The 20,622-nt window shown below is 33.3% G+C and overlaps 2 protein-coding genes across 2 annotated transcripts; both read right to left on the reverse strand.

Annotated features, from left to right (window-relative positions):
• Nucleotides 1–1,136: 1,136 nt before the first annotated feature.
• LOC131052105 (jasmonate-induced oxygenase 2) lies at nt 1,137–3,522 on the reverse strand. The gene is made up of 3 exons (XM_057986692.2): nt 2,867–3,522; nt 2,337–2,661; nt 1,137–1,676 (listed from the first exon to the last, which is right to left on the reverse strand). The coding sequence occupies exons 1-3, from the start codon at nt 3,379–3,381 to the stop codon at nt 1,392–1,394; spliced, it is 1,125 nt and encodes a 374-aa protein (XP_057842675.2). The 5' UTR covers nt 3,382–3,522; the 3' UTR covers nt 1,137–1,391.
• A 14,341-nt stretch (nt 3,523–17,863) lies between these two features.
• LOC131052102 (jasmonate-induced oxygenase 2) lies at nt 17,864–20,098 on the reverse strand. The gene is made up of 3 exons (XM_057986691.2): nt 19,476–20,098; nt 18,954–19,278; nt 17,864–18,393 (listed from the first exon to the last, which is right to left on the reverse strand). Exons 1-3 carry the CDS (start codon nt 19,988–19,990, stop codon nt 18,109–18,111), a joined length of 1,125 nt encoding a protein of 374 aa, XP_057842674.1. The 5' UTR covers nt 19,991–20,098; the 3' UTR covers nt 17,864–18,108.
• Nucleotides 20,099–20,622: the final 524 nt, after the last annotated feature.

The following is a 20,622-nucleotide window of genomic DNA, read 5'->3' on the forward strand; positions in this document are numbered from 1 at the left end:
ATCTCCTATGATGGATGACATTTTTAAAAAAGAAGGATGGAGTAGCACCATCATTTCTCACTATTGGAGGAATAGTTTTCAAATACTTACATGATAGTCTCCCTTTCTTCTACTTATATATTATTTGGTATTTCATATAATATATTTAGATGTACTTAAAAACGTTATAAAAATGATTAATAGATTTATCCTATGGTTCATTTCAAAAATGACTTTTTATATAAGCTATAGTTTGGGAAATAATCATGGGGCTAAATTATTTGAAAATAGAATCACAACATTTATCTCCATACATTAAATTGGGCATCAAGACCCATTCCTAAAATATAAGATAGATGATAAGGTGAATGAATCATAGCGATGAATCACTTTATTTAGCGTGGTAGAATTATTCTTGACTTTTTTATTAATGAAACTGAGATGATATGTCCAAACATTTCACAAAATCTTTGTTCTTTACTTAAAAATTTAATAATATTGTGTATAATATACATTTTAAAATTAAATAATAAATTATAAATTGAATGGTCGTGATATAAGGTTGGGCTTATTTATTTAGTGTCCATCAAGAAAATAGGTTGTTCTTCTCCACCGAGATATAACCTTGTTGGTTGATGACATTGTGTGGGGAGGGTGAGTGATGGAGGGGACATAAACCTAGACTTACATTAATTTTTAATTTTAATGCTCCATGTTAAAAAAAATATGAATTTTTTTTAATTTCTAAGTCAAGTTATGTGCTTTCTAAAATATTGAAAAAATGAGACACACTATGCAATCATGTCATAATGGTCAATTACTAATTAAGAGGTGGTGCCCACAACTAGATAGCCAACCACACATGAACAATGACATATTTAGAAAAATTGTCACTTGGACAAACATAGATGTTAACACTTGATTTATACATTAGAAGTCCATAATAAATGTTTATTTCACTTTTAGAATTTAAACGTCAATAAAAACCGAGAAATTTACTAATTGAATTTACGTAAAAAAATTATTTCTACTTAAAATTATGTGTAGTAGAATATATAGTCAAAAGTGGGACACACTTACAACCATACCAAGATGGTTAACTACTCACTAAGATGTAATGACCACAACTAAGTAAACAACCACACACTAAAAGACAATAACACATTTAAAGATCATTCCATTTGAAAAAACATAGATATTAACCTTAAATTACAACTTATTAATCCATCATAGATGTTACTTCAAAAATTTAAACATAAATCCTCTCAATAAAAATACAAAACTATTACTAATTAAATTCAACTCCTTTAACTATTTTACATATATATTTAATTACATAATACATATTTTAAATAAACTACACTAAGCAACACTCATTACGATATTGTCTTGAAGATTGAAATTCACCAGCCTTAAGCCTGCACCATGTATGATTGGACGTACTTCTTACTATTTGCACCATCTGTGTAGAAAGCAATTTCATGGTTCTTAAAAACTATAGTGGAATAGTTGGGATTTTCTTTCATCTCTTCAACCTTTGCAGCTTCATCATTCTTCCTGCTCTCCAAAAGTTCTGGGGCAGGTTTAATAATGGCATGTGGAGCAGCATCACAGAAAACTGGGATTGATATTCTTGGTTTTTCTTTATCAGCCACAACTCTATGTTCAATACTCTTATATCTCCCATTACTGATAATCTGGTATCAATAAAAAAAATTTACCATTAGCCTATGTTAGAATTTAATGGGCATGTCGCAGTTAAAATAAATTAAACTTACAAAAAGACAAACATCTCATAACTCACTGTCTAGGTTATTTTCATCCGTGTAATACAATTATTTCCATCAAGTAAGTATTTGATTAAAAATTGAGTGAATATAATTGATTTCTGAATTCAACTGTGCAATAATTTTTGCATCAACATTTTGGACCGCACCCGCGATCCATCATCAGGATGTAAGGGAACAGCTGTAAGAGAAAGATGATAGTTTGCAAACCAAGACAAGATAAAGAAAGATGATAGCATCAACATTTTGGACCACACCCTGTGATCCATCATCAGGATGTAAGGGAACAGCTGTAAGTGAAAGATGATAGTTTGCAAACCAAGACAAGATAAAGAAAGATGATAGTTTGTCTTGTTCTGCAAAATTTCACCTTTCTTTCTTTACTGCAAACTTTCTCCTTTCCTTCTACAGCTGTTCTCTTGAATCCTGATTATGGATCACGGAGTGTGATCTAGAACGTTGATGCAAAAATATTTCACACAATTGATTCCAAAAATCAATTACACTCAACCACATGGACTGTGGAAATCCTATATAACCGATTAGAAGTTATAAATTACTCTTTCTTACCTCTACTTGATCAGCTACATTGACTAATAAGGCTCCAGATGCTGCTACCACAGGGACCCACTTATCATTCTTTCTAATCTGAAGGGCTTTAGAGCCTGTTTCTTGTAGAAGCAATGTGGCCATGCCAATGTCTGAATGTGCATAAAACCCAGCTGTGAGTTCTGGCTCAGGACAGGGAGGATAGTAGTTGATGAGCATATTTTGATAAGGCTGCACAATGAATGTTTCCAGATAATTTTGAGGAAGGCCCAAGTTTAAAGAGAATGCCCCCATGAGCCTTTTAGCCAATTTTAGGGCCTCCTCACTGTAATTGTGGACCACCTCTCTATATATAACAAACAATAAATAAAATGATTATTATTGCAAATACAGCTATATATAAACCACATCTTAAATAAGATGCAATGAATATGGCTACTCCAAAACACAAATAAAAATGCAAAAACAAATGTTGAAAACAAAACCCACAAGCTCTATATATCAATTGGAGTTTTGATCTTCAACTGTTACACCATTTCTAAAACTATTACCTGAAGTCAGAAGGATCAGAAGGCCAATAATCATAATCTCTTATGGAGTGAGGCTGCAGCAGAAGATAGATGTAGTCCCTCCAATCTCTTGTTGCACCCTCCCTTGCTATATATTTACTCCCATACCCCTGCATGATCAAACCAGGTAAGGCAGCATAAGCTTGTTTCTCTTCCACACTCAGAGCAAAGAAAGCCTTGCCCACATTCATCATAGCCTCCATTAGAGACTCTGGAATCCCATGGTTCACAATCTGAAAGAAGCCCCAGTTCTCACAGGCATAAGCCAGCTGCTTCAAAACCTTTTCTCTCTCAATACTCCCCTCACAACAGTTGAGTCCTTGCAAATCTATGACAGGGACTTGCTCTTCCACATCCTCACTTGGAGTAGGAGATGTGAAACGCTCTTCTGGTGGTCTGATAAACTTTTCAGGGATGCTTGTGATCCCTTTCTCTACCAAAATCTCCACTGCATCAATTGTGAGCTTAGAAAGACAGAGCTCCTCTACACTTGCCATTTGTTAAAACACTTATTTCCACTATCACAAATCTCCTATATCTGAGCAGGGATATACCCACATTTCTATATATATTCATCCACACCCAAATTTTTGTACCATAAATGTCTATTCTGTGATGTAATTGACGATAAAATATGTTGACAAGTGGACCTTGGATATTGTCTATAAGGCCATTACAATACATCTGTTCATACTATATTTATATAAACTAGACTCATAAAATACACTATAAATGATCGGATCCATTCTGGTGGCCCCTTAGCCATTTGGTCAGAGACGGGCAGCATCAATCCAGCATAGAAGATGCCCAAGATTGTATCCTGTACCACACAAAACCTATCCTCACGTTTGTCATATCTAATCAGATCAGAAATTGGAATGGGTACAGAAAGGTATTGGATATCAACACGGCTTTGTTTTGTCTTTGTAAGATAACTACAAATAAAAAATATCGCCCATCTTCAAAATTTAGAATAGTTCATTTGGATTAATAATTAGACATTTTGAATGGTTTTTAAAATAGTAACTAGTAATAGATCGAGATTAGAAATAGTTCATTTAAATGATAGGTTGGTTTATGTTAAACATTTTGATAAGTAAGAATAATGATAGTAAATAATATAGAAAATAAATTGTGTATACATGTAGATGATCTATATAATGATGTGTGATGTTTTTAATCTATTAATTGTATTGGGATACGTGTAATCAATTTTAAATAGCATAACATTTAATTAAGTTATATAATAATTTATATAATCCTACATAACATTTAATTAAGTTATATAATAATTTATATAATCCTACATAGATAGTTAAGTTAGACTAGATGACATGCAAGTCACAAGTAGTTAAGTTAGTAATTAGTTTATTATGTTCTTATTGACGACTTGTGTTCACTAATGGATGATTTGTAGTTAGATGTGATAATCTAATATCATGTGTTGATTGTATTTCATGAATGAATGATTATTTGAGTTGTGAACTTTATAGCATCATGTGAATTTATCCTCTTCTTTAGCTATTGTAATGTATTGAGAATATGTGTGAACATTTGATTAAGTGTGCAAATTCTTACAAATGTTTTTCATTATTTTTAATGGAGAATTTTATATCATCCACAAAGTTGTGTAGCTACCTATTATAGGAGCATGAGTCTTTAGGCTAAAACCCCTTCAACTAAACGCGAGGCATTCCAATCTGCCAAATTCACCAAGGGAACATGAATTATTATTTCTTCATAACGAGAAATGAATCATTTTGGATTAAAATATAATTACTTTTCAATAAATAAGATGTTCAATTAACACATATATATTCAAATGAAAAATCAAACATTAAGAGATCCATTACTTTGAATTAATTTTTTTCTTGATGTTGATGTAATAGTTAAATATTATTATAAAATAAATTAGCTTGATTTAAGAAAACAACTTGGAAAATGGAAATGAGATTGCATCAATGATACACCTTGGAAAGCTTTTGCACAAGTTAAAATACATGAACTTATTCCAAAGTATTGGTTCTTTCTCATCAAGTATCACTAGTTAGTCTCAAATAAATGATAATAATAAATAGATCCCCTTCAAGACATTCAATTCTTTTCAAACATTGAACATCAAAAAATACCTTTTAGTATACTTCATTTAGTACAAGTATTAAAGATTAAAAATATTTACCTTCCAAGTAAATGTGTTTAGATTCATAGTTTCTTTTTTTATGTATTCAAGCAACATGAATTAATGTTTAGTTAAAGTTTCTCTCAATTCAAGAAGTTGAATATTTGATTGTTTCTTTACACAAAGTTAGATTTCAAGATATAGAGTATACAAGGCTATTGAGAATAGTCGTCTATCAATAGTTAAATTGAGTTAAATTTTGTATAGTTGTATCTTCTCGCTTTAAAGTCACTTAAGACTAGTAAAAAGAGTAGTTGCATTTATATTGCAAAGTAATTAGTATAAATGAATTTATTAAAATTAAAAAGTGAATTTATTAACATTTAAATTTAGAGGTAAATTGCATAGTTAAATTTTCATATTACTTTAATGGTATAATCTATTTTGTAAGAACATTAGTATTTATTAGGATGCAAAGAAATATTATTTGAAAATTGATGAGAAAAATAAACATCTTGAATTCCAATACATGAAAACCAAAATAGTTTTAGCAAATGGAAATAAAACAAAAACTGAAATCTTTTTACGTGAGATTATTAAACTTGACTTAGGTTGTGGATCTCAAATTGAATACTCATCTTTTGTTTGTAATGACTAATGAAACTTAGTTTGGAAGTCGAATAAAAGTTAAATTTTGTTGTTTTGAATTTTTGGATTCTTATCTTAATCCCATGATCGCTTGCTTAGGAAATTAAATAATAATTTTAATGAAGTAAAATTTTAGGAGCAAAGCATTAGCTCATTTCTAAGAATTTGAAATTGATAAGGTTATCATTTGTAGAAAATTTCTATAGATAAAGTTGGCATTACTTCAATTGAAATAATTAGTTAGTTTATCAATTATAATTTTGTAAAATAATTTGGCATTACTCCAAGAGCAAGTAAAATCTAAGATTGGTTATAAATTACTTTTAAGAAATGAAATAGATGAGTTTTATTTGCATGTATTCAGCCTTTACCATTTAAAAGTGTTTAGCATGTACATATTTAGGTACTAGTATTAGCTCATTTTTAATTTGTATAAGTCTTAATTTCAAAACTTTGTCTCATAGAAAATAGCATTCCAAAAGTAATTAGATTCTTTACAAACCTTAACAACTAGTATTTTTACAAGTATATAGATTCACCTTTCAAGGGATTACTTAATGTTTCCTTTCAAGCGATCTCATTTTTAGTAAATCAGCTAGTTTCCTTTTTAAGCAAATATAATTATTTATATTTATTAGTAGCCTTATTATTATTTACATTATAGAGAACAATACCTTACAAGTATTTGGACTCTTTTCTAATCTTATTTTCAAACAATCAGTATTTAAAAATAATGTGGTTATTTTCAAGCTTATTATTGAATAGTTTTTCCCTTCAAACAAGTAAGTGTTAAATTTATTTCCAAGGTCTTGTTATTTAATAGTTTAATTTTCTTCCAAGCAATTTAGTACCTTTCAAGTATTAGGTTTCATATTTGAAGTTTAATAGTTTTGTTTCAAAACAATTAGTATCTTACAAGTAATTAAAATCATTTTCACAAACTATCTCTTACAAGTATCATAGTTTTCAAGCAATTAGTACTTTAATGTATCTAGTTCAAGTTTTAGAGTTTAATTATTATCATATTTTTATTTCAAGAAAATATTACTTTCCAAGTAGGTGATTTGTTTATTTTCATTCTCAAGCAAATGTTCCTTTCAATTACGTAAAATTAAATCTTAGTTTTAAATTTCAAGCAATAATTCCTTGCATGTAATAGTGTCATTTTCATAGTTATTATAGTATAATGTTTTACTTAATCTTTCATGAATTTATAGTTAAATTCTTAGTTAGATAACTAAATAAGAGGAGATAAATAACAAAAATGATTGCTATGGAGAGCGGGAAGGGGAGCACTAGGGTTTTTGGAGGTGGGGAGATTGTAGGAGATGCAGAGGAAGGGGATGATGATGGAGATGTGTGTAGTGAAGATGATGGCAATGGTGTGTGGATCCGCCTGGTCAATGGCTTGACCCTCCTTTAGGTAGTCATGGGCATTTGGTTTTGCCGCCTCCTACTTGGTGCCCTATTTTGGGTCTTTCAGAGGTTGTTTCTTGTGCCATAGGTGTTCTTGTGAGGGATTTTGGCCCTCTTCTAAATTTTTTTCTTGGCTTGGCCTAGTCTTTGGGTAATCCTTATAGATCCCATGGTGGTTGTTATTGTTTGGGGTTACTTTGTTGTGCCCCTGTTCATGGGTGTATTTGTTTCTTGATGAGGCTTCCATATGGGTTTGATTAAGGATAAATTTGTCCCAGGTGGTGATGGTGTGGCCTTCTTTGGGCCTTTTTGGGCTATGGGTGCCGACGAGGTGTCTTCTGGAGCGGTGGCTACCTTCACCTATAGGGATCTATTTCTGTGCATGCGACTCCCTTCTCTCCTCTCTCTTGTCAATTTTTTGGTCTTGCTTGCATACGAGGCTTATTTTCTCCTTTCCCGCGCACTATTTTTTAGAGGCCTTCTTTCTACGTGCCTCTATCCTTGATGTGGTTTTTTGGTAGTGCTTCTTCTGTCATGGAGCTCGTGGTTGAGCTCTCTATGTTATTTAGTTTCTGTGTGCGGTTTGGAGGTGGGTCACCCATTTTTCCCTACGAGGTTTCCTCTGTGGCTCTTGGGTTTTCTATGTTTTTGGCTACTCTTGCTTTGTCTAAGGTTGTTTGGTTTGGTAAACTCTCATGTGATCCTATTGAGGTGGATTGTTGGGGGGTTGTTAGGGTCTTGATCTCTATACTGGCTAGAGGTGGTGGATGTTGGGATTCTTCTCTAGTTGTGTCTTATTCTAATGATGATGGCCTCTCCTTTGATGTTGGTGGTTTTCTACTGCTTGTGGGAGGGCATTGGGGGAACAATATGGGCTAGTTACCTTGCAGGGACTTAACCATCGTGTGCTCTACTTCTGTTGTACTCTCTTTGGTGGTGATTGTTGACCTCCTTTGGGGGTTTCTTTCATCTTGGGGTTTGACTCTTACCCTCTGTTCTCTTGTATCCATAGATAGTGGATGTATTGAGGCAATCTGGTGTGATCCTTTGTGGTGGTCCATGTTTTGTTGTCTATAGTAGTTTTTTGTTGGGTGAGGCAAGGCTTGTTGCCTATATCTCCCATTCTATGAACAATGTTTTTCATAGTGGATCTGGTGGTATTAGGTTTCAAGATGCCTCTCAAAATCCGATTTTTGTTCTTCTCTCCCTTGGTTGCTTTGTCCTCGTGCAGGGGGTTATCGTTGGTAGATGGTTTGAGGTTCTCCAAAACCCCTCAATTATGATTAAGTGATTTTTTTCTTGTAAAAGAATTCATTCCCACTTGTTGATACTCCAGTCAAAAGTATCATTTTTAAAAAGGGGTCACCTTTTTGGGCTTTCTACTTGGGATGTTCTCACTACTCGTAAGTCCCCCTTGTGCGCTTGATTGGTAGTTATGTATTGGTAACAAGAATATCCCATCTTTTTCTAATCAAAACTAAACAAGAAGAGATAAAACCAAATAAACATAGTAGCCTTTGGTATATATGGTGGGCCTCTGGGTCATGCTTACGAGTAATGTCATCGTGTTAAACTACTGCACTTAACATCTAATAAAGCTGCAACAACGACATCTGTGACATCATCCCTATATATCATCGGGGAGAAATAATGTTCATTTGGAATTAAAATCCAAGGGATGGGTAATCCCCCTTAGATAAATCACATAAAAAAAAATTAAATTCAGGTACTAACATTCATTCGGTTAAACTCTAGAAAACCTCATTAGGGTTTGGTTGTGTGTGATGATTCGGAAATTAATTATCTTGATGAAAATTTCATGAATGATAATGGGCCAAGGGTGATGTAACTCATTGGAAATAGGAATTAGTTGTTTTAGGTCATAAGCAGAAGGCCACTTTTAGCCTTTTTTCTATAAGAGCTACCATCATGGGTGGCAACCGTAGAGAAATTGTATGGGAGATTGACCCTAGAAAGGGTTGGGTACCCACCAAATAGTTTATATTAAACATAGATAGAAACCAAAATTACATATTTTACGCCTTCATCTCGTGTTGAAATGGGTAGGTAGGAAATCTAGGGATGAAGTTGTCCCTAGCACTCAGGCATTCAAGGATGGGGAATATTATTTGGCTAAGGATGAGTTGTTAGATTTTTGAAGCTCCGTAGTCTTTCAATCAAAAGGTCTAGATAATACAAAATTGGTGCAGTCACCAGTTAGGAGGGACCTCAAAGAGATCAATCTGACCCAGCTAGCAAGAGTAAACACAATGGAAATAAGAGGATATGATGGAGGCAATGCAGAACTAAATGAACTAGATCATGAAAACGGATTATAGATAACGGTAACATCCAGGTTACAAGATTCGGCTCACTGGCCTACTACATACATGCTCAATTATAAAATTGGTCAACTCTGAACCTCTAAACATTAAGATATGTCTTCTATGTTCTATCTCACTGATTTACTATGCTTAATTACATTGATCTATATGGTCTAGAGGGATCTGGTCAGCCCAAAAGGGATCAAATACCGAAGAACAAGATCAAACGTGTAAAACCAACAAGTCAGCCTTCACCAAAGAGATTCCTTCATAAAATCCAAAGGATTCAAAGTGCAGATAAATAGGAAGGTCGGCCACACTCCAAGGAACATTGGAATCAATGAACTGGGCTCCACAAGCTACAAAAAGGATCCACAAGATTTGCCAATAGCAAATAGGTCCAAGTGGTTCAAGTGTCCTAAGCTAGAAAACTGTCTCAGAGTCTGGAATCGATAACTTGTCATAAAATGATCCAAATGCTCCGCAATTTAGGAATAAAGAAGATGATCATGTCCTTAAGCAAAATCCAGCTCCACAAGATCTAGTGGGCCAATGCAAGGAAATATAGGAAGAAATGTTGAAACTGTAAAACTGAAAAGAAATATTTTTGGTTGATGCAAGATTGCCAAGAATTGGGGATGCTCTTGCACCATAAATGAAAGATTAAATTTATTTCAATGCATACTCGAAAGGAATCCTATATGGATTATCTTGACTTTTTGAGGCTTTAGGTCGAAATTCAAGGCAAAACTCAAGCTTAATTATATAATTATTTTGATATACTCCAAAGGACGATGGTCTCGATGCATTCCTAGCAGGAGACTGTAGTCTTTAGATAGTGACTTGGGATCCAGATGATCCTGATGAGTCTAAGTCTCTAGCCAGAGCATTTCCTATAGATTCTTTATAAATAGATGCTTACCCCAATTGGATAGATGCCTATCCCAAATTGGATAGATTAAACTCATGTCCTGTATGGATAGATGCCTAACCCATATCATTAGATTCATATCCTGTATGGATGAATGCCTATCCTGTTTAGATATAAGTACCCAGGTATGTGATTGAACCAAAGATAAATATATTAAAAAAAAATCAGTGGAAGTTTTGGGTTAAGTTAAGTGGATCATTACACACCATACCTATACAATCAAGTGAGACATTAGACATACTTAACATAATAGTAATTAAAGCAATACAAATCATCTAATGTGATATAGCTCATGATGACATGACATCAAATCATAATTTCTAATTGTGAAACATCTATAACTGGTTGTAAAATGGAAAATTTAGAGGCTTAGCAAATTCACCACATGGAAGAGGGGAAATCACTAAGATGATTTTCACTTGGAGAACTTTACATTCAAAAGAGAGGATGAATTCACCAGATCCAATCGTAAATTATACAAGGACTAAATACTAAGTAGATTGATTGTGTTTGGAATGTGTTTGACCCTCTTTTGTAAGTTGAATAAGTAAAGTATTGCAATTGAAGACAAAATAGGCGGAAATGGTGAGTTACAGATTTGGGATTCAGTCATGAACTTGGATCTGAGAAGTTTGAGATGATTCGGAGTTTCTCTATAAAATCTACCAAAAGATTTAGGGACTGTGTGTCCGTACCAAGTCACCCTCCCATCAGTCCTTTGAACTTTCCATGTGTTGAAAGACTTGTTTTGTCTCTGCAAAAAAGGCTTAACTCATAAGAACATTTGTGCACTTGTTTCCTATACACAAAAAAAAAAAGAAAGGGGTTGGGAATGGGGGTTTGCCTAAGTCAAACCTTGGTTTAGAATCAACCTTGAATGAAATACTATAAATGCTTGAAATAGATGATGGAAAGGTATACCTTCAAATCTGCAATAGATGATGATGATGTTGTGCTTCTTAGGTGTAATCACATATTTTGTATGAAATGACATGAACATGAAAAAACCCTAACACACACACATGCTTGTAAATGAATGATGTTTTATTTCTCCAATGGATAGATGGAGAATATGCAGCCTTGAGGAATGCTAGATGATGAATGCTTGAATGCTTGAATGCTTGATGCTTGAATATTGTCTCCTTGCCTTCTCCACCTTCTCATGCTCTCACCTTATGATTGATGTATTGAAAATGAGAGGGGAAAGTCTCCTTATATACTTGTCTATTGTCAATTGTTTAATTTCCAACATAGGTCGACATGGAGAAATAATTTTCCTCTCAAATTTGAGATAGGGCATAGAAGCCAAAATAGGTCCTCATTAGGGAGGACTAGGGCGTGGTGCCCTGGTCCTGATGAGGACCAGGGCATGGCGCCCTGGTCGTACCCTAATTTGGGCTAGGATCAAGAGCTATGCAAGGTGAAAGATGAAAAAAATGAGGTTTGGTTGCATAGGGAAGGCATAAACAGGTCTTGATCAAGCATGGGGATGAGACTGATAAGGTGAGGGCCCAAAATGCGGTCAAAATTACAAGGGGTGCAATTTTAGGATTCTACATTTAGACCCCACTTTAGCGAGAGTATCATCTTATGCAAATACTCACAGTAAAGTAGAAGGAGATGGGGAATGCAAAGAAAAATCACAAGGAGTATAAGATATCACTAATTTTGAGGAGCTAAGCCCCTAATCTTAAGATATTAACTCACTTAGACATATGTAAGGGCACACAAAACAAGACAAAAATAAAAAGACAAATAAAGACAAAAAGGTAAACAAAGACAAAGACACAAAGGCTCACAAGACCCAAAAGCTAAAGACCAGAAACAAGACCTCAAGTCAACTAGTCAAAGAGACATTGATATCAAAATGTCTGAACAACTAATATCATTCTTGAAAATTCCATCTCACGAAGATAAATAATCACATAAAAGAGTGAAGCAAGCATCATCCATGAACTATCAATAGCAAAGATACAAGTTCATGAGAGGAAGAAGAGAGAGCATGAATAAACTCTAGATGTGTTTATTCAGGTGATCCATGAGAAGAATGATGAGAGAGAGAATGGACTACTCCCCCTTAGATGTTCTTATCTAGGTAATCCATGGTGAGAAAGGACATGGACAACTCACCCCTAGATGTTTTTATCTAGGTGATCCATGTGAGGAGGAGAGTAAGTCTAGCTGTTTTTAGCCAGTTCCACCCATCCTTGTGTGTGTGTGTGTGTGTGCAAGTGATATCTAGTTTCAAGTGTATAGCAGCCTGTGTAAGAGTCTTTGCTCTATTTTTGAGTGTGCTTCAACCTGTTTAGGACATGTAATGTAAATGCAAATGCCAAGGGGCGATTGTGTGTATGCAAATATGTAAATATCAAGTGGCGAAGACACGTGCCTAGTTTTGGGGTCATCCTGTTTAAGACTTTTCTATTTTTGGTGATGTGTAATCCCTTCTAAGACATATATCAAATGTTACTTCTGGTTTAGAGTATGAAGCATCTCACTCTAAGAGTTTTTACTTTGGTTCCAAGAATGAACACCCCATTTAAGACATGCAAAAATGATATGCAAGAGCATAGTACAATATGGTACAAAGAGAGCGATATGTGTGCCCCTCCCCCTTAAGATGTCAACATAGTGTTATGTTGATGTCTTAAGGAAGCTATAGCCAAGGATACCTTACCTTCAACACCAAGGAGATATCCTTTATTCCAAGCTAGAGAGGGAATACTCTTCAAACAAGGATAATATAGTTGAAAAAGATTATCTTGTAAGAAGTGTAAAGGGGGTCCTTGGAGGAGAATAGATCTTTGCTCGAAATACATCTACCTCCAAGAGGAGATATCTTGAACAAACATAACATATTCTACCAAAAGAAGGGAAGGAGAACAAGAATTCATGTCTTCCTCCTATTACTAGGTGAAAGGGATTCTTGATGAAGGATGAAACGCTTTTGATCCAATGTGAGGGGTAAATTTATGATAGATATACATTGCCAATTGAAGAAGAGGTTGTAGCCAAGGACTTACACCTCTTTTATAAGAGAGAATCCTTGAGCGAACAATAAGTTCACACAAGGAATGACACCCAATCATGAACAAAAACCACTCCACAAAGGAAAAGTATATCCTTAGAGATGAGAGAGAGATGGAGAAATTAATCATTGCCCACCAAGTGTAAGGACAATTCAAGAAGAATTACACAAACTTCAAAGGAGAGATTAAGCATAAGGAAATGCACAATAAAATCACATGAATGAATATCCAATTAAATAAAAGACATTAGTTTATATAAAATTCATCTCAAAAGAAGTGGTAATCTTCAAAGAGAGAGAGAGAGGGAAAGAAAGAAAGATCACATATTCCCCTAAGGAGGGATTATTCATAAGAACGTGCCATTTAAAGAAAGGATATCAACACATGAAAAATGCAACCCCTAAAGGAAATAGTGATACATTAGATAGAAAGAGAGAGGTAGAAAAGGTTATCCTTTCCCCCCAAGCAAGAGGACAAAGAGGAAAATTACACATATTCTAAAGAGAGGTTATTCATAAGAGACGAACCGTTTCAAAAAAAAAATAGGTTCTAACCAAGGAACAAACATGTGCTCGCATGAAGGATAATTTTATGCAAGAAAAGGACATCAAGTGATGAATAACATTGCGTAAAACAAGAGGTAATTTTCAATGAGAAAGGAATAGGAAGAAGAAGGTTCACAAAAGTTCTCTAAGGAGAGATTGTTCATAATATATGCACCATTTCAAGGAAGAAATGGGTCTTGTCCAAGGAACAAACATGTGCTCACATGAAGGATAATTCCATGCAAGAAAGGACATCAATTTATGAATAATGAAATCACAAAGAAAATGGTGAAACCTAAAAAAAAGAGATTAAGAAGGGGAAATCATGTTGCTACCTCAAGATATTTGATTTTGAAGAAGCATCACCTCTAATGAAAAAGAGCCCCCAATTAAGTTAACTTCTTATGTCATAAGGTGAGGAGAAACATGAGGGTGAAAGGAGTGCTAAGGCACCATCCTTTCACCTAGAAAGAGAGCAATATCTATTGAGAGACATACGAGCACGGTTGTATTGTTCTTGAACAATTTCCTTAAATGCTTTACACTTTCTAAGAGAACGAGAATAACAATTACGGAAAAGACAATGCGAATCATCTTTCTTATGCTTATAATTGTAATTAGGTCTAATGCAAGGAAAAACAATATTCTTATCATACTTCAATCTCCAAAAGATTCTAGTTGCTAATCTTTCTTGATCATTAATAGTTGTAGGCTTATTGTTTTGAGATTGACGACAAGAGTTGTTATTAGAAGAGGAAGGATTACCATCCATGATTTTAACTTTACCACTATGTATAAGCTATTTTATTGAATTTTGAAAATCGGGACAATCATCAGCATGGTGATCATAGGTTTGATGAAATGAACAAAAAAGATTTTTTGAAGAAGAAGCTCTTTTGCGAGCACTAATGGTTTGTTGTCTTGCAAGATGATTTTTGAAGTATTGAATCCTAAGGAGTTCATCCATAGGATATTTATTATCATTTCCTAGGCCTTCTATGGTAACTTGTTTAGGAGGGTTTATAGGGACTCGAATTCCTTGTTCAAATTTTCCAAGTCATTGTCCTCTAAAACCTTGTTTTGATATTATGTTAAAGTCACTCCTAGAAGAATCCTTTAATTGAGAAGGCAGGGGAACATTATAATAAATTTCTTTGAAGTTTGTAGTGTAAGGATGTTAAGAAGGAATGAAAGGATTAGTAGATTAAGAAGGAATTTCTTATAGAGGAGGATTTTCCTTTCTTTCATCATGCATATCCTCTTTGGTAGACTAGGAGGGAAGATCCTTATCATCTAAGGCCTCATCTTTTCTTAATGTTATATGGGGAGAGAGATCATGAGTGAAGTGCATGACATCATCCTCTCTACAAATGTATTGATGTTTAAGATAGGCTCTAGGAGAATAAGGAGGATCTAGAGATATAGAAACAACAATATTTTGACCTTGCCCCCTTTGCGAAAGGGTATGTGTATGAGAAGAAGATGAGGCCATGTTCCTCTTCAATTCTTGCTCTCCATTAGAGAGATCATTGATAGGAGTATTAGCTCTTCCTTCATTCACAATAGATGCCCTAGAGGAGAGACCACAAGTATTAGGTTTCTCATTGTCATCTCTAGGATTAGGATCTACAAAATCTTATAGGTGATCTACATATGAAATGAATTTGCCCAAAAACATCACCATGACACAACATATATGAAAAATGAAAGCTTTGATATCTAATTTATGAAAAGGAATCAACTTGAAAATTTGAAGAATGCAATATGTCCAAGTGCTATGAATGGAAAGAAGTAACATGAAGTGAAAGAAGCCATTATCCAACACATTATTATGATAAATGTATGTGAAACCTCTTAATTTTAAATTTTAAATTTGAAATGTTGAAATTTGAGAATTGAAAGAATTAATTTAACTTTAAAAAACAGGGCTCTTTTAATTAACCTTCTAATTTTTTTATTTTTTTTTAAATTTAAATTTGAAATTGTTCAGAAGTGAATTAAATTTAAAATTTGGGTCTTGTAGAAAGAACCACTTGATTTAAAATTTAAGTTTGAAAATAGATGTAGGACTGGAATTTGAAATTTGGCAAATTGGAAAATAGATACACAAATGTATAAAAAGTAATGCATACACAAATGTTTCAAATTTTCAATATAAAAAAAATTAAAATATAAAAATGAAATTTATTTCTCTTTTAAAATATTTTATCAATCATTAAATTATAATATTATATTTTAAATTCTTTTAAAAATACAAACATAAAATACACTAATTTTGTTACATTTTGATCTTAAAATTCAAAACATATGTTATTTTCAAATTACTTCAATTAAAAAATTAAAATAATATTTAATTATTACTTCTATGACAAATAACACTAATTTAAATTTTCACCTTAAATAAACTGTCCATTATTTTTGTACTTTACCTATGGTAATCCTTAAAACCTAAATGAAAATGACCATAAGGAGATGACTCAATTAGAAGTAATATATTCCCACTACAGTTTAATACATAAGGAAAATGGTGTTTAAGTGAGGTGTTCCATAGTTCTTCACAATGAGAGTTAAAGTTTAAATTCTTCATAGTGCCAATTTTATCATTCTCACATAAATTCATTGTTTAAAATAAAATCAGTATAAAATGCCAACATTAGGAAATGATATAGGCAACGATTAATAATAAAATTGGATTATGACTTTTTTTTAAAAATGATAAAGAATGTGCATGTACATTTGATGTAGAAATGAACCAAGCCTCTTTATTTAGAATCTTTATTTGACATTTTTGAAAAAGAAGAATGGAGGAATAGTTTTCACAATAGTCTCCCTTTCTTCTATTTATATATTATTTATTATTTCATATAATTATGATGAATGCATGTGGCATTCACAATTTAGATGTATCTAAAAACGTAAAAAAAAAAATGATTAATTGATCTATCATATGGTTCATTTCAAGGATGAATTTTTTTGATAAGCTATAGTTTAGGAAAAAATCATGGGGTTAGATTATTTGAACATGGAATCACAACATTTATCTCGATACATTAAAGTGGGTATCAAGGCCCATTCCTAAAATATAAGATAGATGATAAGGTGAATGAATCATAGCGCAAAGTCTTTGTTCTTTACTTAAAAAATATAATAATATTGTGTATAATATACATTTTAAAATTAAATAATAAATTATAAATTGAATGGTCGTGATATAGGGTTGAGCTTATTTATTTAGTGTCCATCAAGAAAATAGGTTGTTCTTCTCCATCTCCATTAGAGATATAACCTTGTTGGTTGATGACATTGTGTGGGGAGGGTGAGTGAAGGAGGGGAAATAAACCTAGACTTACATTAGTTTTAAATTTTAATGCTCCATATTTAAAAATATGAATTTTTTTTATTTCTAAGTCAAGTTATGTGCACTAAAAAATATAGAAAAAATGAGACATGTGCAATCATGTCATAATGGTCAATTACTAATTAAGAGGTGGTGACCACGCATGAACAATGACATATTTAGAAAGGATGTCACTTGGACAAACATAGATGTTAGCATTAAATTACAACTTGATGTATACATTAGAAGTCCATAATACATGTCTATGAGCGATCAATTATAAATTCATCATAGATTTCACTTTAGGAATTTAAACATAAGTATTCTCAATAAAAACCCAGAAATTTACTAATTAAATTTAAGTAAATTTTTTTATTTCTAATTCAAATTATGTGTAGTAGAATATATAGCCAAGAGTGGGACACACTTGCAACCATACCAAGGTGGTTAACTACTCACTAAGATGTAATGACCACAACTAAGTAAACAACCACACACTAAAAGACAATAACATATTTAAAGATCAATCCATTTGAAAAAACATAGATATTAACCTTAAATTACAACTTAGATGTTACTTTAAAAATTTAAACATAAATCCTCTCACTAAAAATCTAAAATTATTACTAATCAAATTCAACTCCTTTAACTATTTTACTATTATTATGTTTGATTAGATTGACCCAAAGATCTTCAGATGTCCCTATTAGGAATTGAACTTGGGTCTCCACAATGAAAACTCAATGTTTTAACCAATTAAGCTTAACCCCTTAGACTATTTTATATATAAATTTAATTACATAATACATATTTTAAATAAACTACACTAAACAACACTCATTATAATATTGTCTTAAGATTGAAATTCACCAGCCTTAAGCCTGCACCATGTATGATTGGACGTACTTCTTACTATTTGCACCATCTGTGTAGAAAGCGATTTCATGGTTCTTAAAAACTATAGTGGAATAGTTGGGATTTTCTTTCATCTCTTCAACCTTTGCAGCTTCATCATTCATCCTGCTCTCCAAAAGTTCTGGGGCAGGTTTAATAATGGCATGTGGAGCAGCATCACAGAAAACTGGGATTGATATTCTTGGTTTATCTTTATCAGCCACAACTCTATGTTCAATACTCTTATATCTCCCATTACTGATAATCTGGTCTCAATAAAAACATTATCATTACCCTATGTTAGAATTTAATGGGCATGTCGCAGTTAAAATAAATTAAACTTACAAAAAAGACAAACATCTCATAACTCACTGTCTAGGGTATTTTCATCCCTGTAATACAATTATTTCCATCCAGTAAGTATTTGATTAAAAATTGAGTGAATATAATTGATTTCTGAATTCAACTGTGCAATAATTTTTGCATCAACGTTTTGGACCACACCCCGTGATCCATCATCAAGATGTAAGGGAACAGCTGTAAGAGAAAGATGATAGTTTGCAGACCAAGACAAGATAAAGAAAGATGATAGTTTGTCTTCGTCTGCAAAATTTCACCTTTCTTTCTTTATGTTGTCTTGGTCTGCAAACTTTCACCTTTCCTTCTACAGCTGTTCTCTTACATCCCAATGATAGATCATGGAGTGTGATCTAGAACGTTGATGCAAAAAATTCTCACACAATTGAATCCAAAAATTAATTACGCTTGAGACTGTGAAAATCCAATATATTTAACCGATTAAAAGTTATAAATTCCTCTTTCTTACCTCTACTTGATCAGCTATATTGACTAATAAGGCTCCAGATGCTGCTACCACAGGGACCCACTTATCAATCTTTCTAATCTGAAGGGCTTTAGAACCTGTTTCTTGTAGAAGCAATGTGGCCATGCCAATGTCTGAATGTGCATAAAACCCAGCTGTGAGTTCTGGCTCAGGACAGGGAGGATAGTAGTTGATGAGCATGTTTTGATAAGGCTGCACAATGAATGTTTCCAGGTAATTTTGAGGAAGGCCCAAGTTTAAAGAGAATGCCCCCATGAGCCTTTTAGCCAATTTTAGGGCCTCCTCACTGTAATTGTGGACCACCTCTCTATATATAACAAACAATAAATAAAATGATTATTATTCCAAATACAGTTATATATAAACCACATCTTAAATACGATGCAATGAATATGGCTACTCCAAAACACAAATAAAAATGCAAAAACAAAACCCACAAGCTCTATATATCAATTGGAGTTTTGATCGTCAACTGCAGATTTACACCATTTCTAAAACTATTACCTGAAGTCAGAAGGATCAGAAGGCCAATAATCATAATCTCTTATGGAGTGAGGCTGTAGCAGAAGATAGATATAGTCCCTCCAATCTCTTGTTGCACCCTCCCTTGCTATATATTTACTCCCATACCCCTGCATGATCAAACCAGGTAAGGCAGCATAAGCTTGTTTCTCTTCCACACTCAGAGCAAAGAAAGCCTTGCCCACATTCATCATAGCCTCCATTAGAGACTCTGGAATCCCATGGTTCACAATCTGAAAGAAGCCCCAGTTCTCACAGGCATAAGCCAGCTGCTTCAAAACCTTTTCTCTCTCAATACTCCCCTCACAACAGTTGAGGCCTTCCAAATCTATGACAGGGACTTGCTCTTCCACATCCTCACTTGGAGTAGGAGATGTGAAACGCTCTTCTGGTGGTCTGATAAACTTTTCAGGGATGCTTGTGATCCCTTTCTCTACCAATATCTCCACTGCATCAATTGTGAGCTTAGAAAGACAGAGCTCCTCTACACTTGCCATTTGTTAAAACACTTATTTCCACTATCACAAATCTCCTATATCTGAGCAGGGATATACCCACATTTCTATATATATTCATCCACACCCAAATTTTTGTACCATAAATGTCTATTCTGTGATGTAATTGACGATAAAATATGTTGACAAGTGGACCTTGGATATTGTCTATAAGGCCATTACAATACATCTGTTCATACTATATTTATATAAACTAGACTCATAAAATACACTATAAATGATCCGATCCATTCTGGTGGCCCCTTAGCCATTTGGTCAGAGACGGGCAGCATCAATCCAGCATAGAAGATGCCCAAGATTGTATCCTGTACCACACAAAACCTATCCTCACGTTTGTCATATCTAATCAGATCAGAAATTGGAATGGGTACATAAAGGTATTGGATATCAACACGTCTTTGTTTTGTCTTTTGTAAGATAACTCCAAATAAAAAATATGGCCCATCTTCTAAATTTAGAATAGTTCATTTGGATTAATACTTAGACATTTTGAATGATTTTTAAAATAGTATCTAGTAATAGATCTTGATTATTTGATATAGTTCATTTAAATGATAGGTTCGTTTATGTTAAACATTTTGATAAGTAAAAATAATGATAGTTAATAATATTGA

Source organism: Cryptomeria japonica, chromosome 9, assembly GCF_030272615.1.
Source record: "Cryptomeria japonica chromosome 9, Sugi_1.0, whole genome shotgun sequence".
In the NCBI taxonomy this organism is placed as follows: domain Eukaryota; kingdom Viridiplantae; phylum Streptophyta; class Pinopsida; order Cupressales; family Cupressaceae; genus Cryptomeria; species Cryptomeria japonica.

Coding starts and splice junctions, on each gene's coding strand:
- LOC131052102 (XM_057986691.2), bottom strand. CDS start 19,990: ATGGCAAGTGTAGAGGAGCTCTGTCTTTCTAAGCTCACAATTGATGCA. Junction 19,279..19,475: donor TCTGATCCTTCTGACTTCAG/GTAATAGTTTTA, acceptor TGTTATATATAG/AGAGGTGGTCCACAATTACA. Junction 18,394..18,953: donor ATATAGCTGATCAAGTAGAG/GTAAGAAAGAGG, acceptor TATTGAGACCAG/ATTATCAGTAATGGGAGATA.
- LOC131052105 (XM_057986692.2), bottom strand. CDS start 3,381: ATGGCAAGTGTAGAGGAGCTCTGTCTTTCTAAGCTCACAATTGATGCA. Junction 2,662..2,866: donor TCTGATCCTTCTGACTTCAG/GTAATAGTTTTA, acceptor TGTTATATATAG/AGAGGTGGTCCACAATTACA. Junction 1,677..2,336: donor ATGTAGCTGATCAAGTAGAG/GTAAGAAAGAGT, acceptor TATTGATACCAG/ATTATCAGTAATGGGAGATA.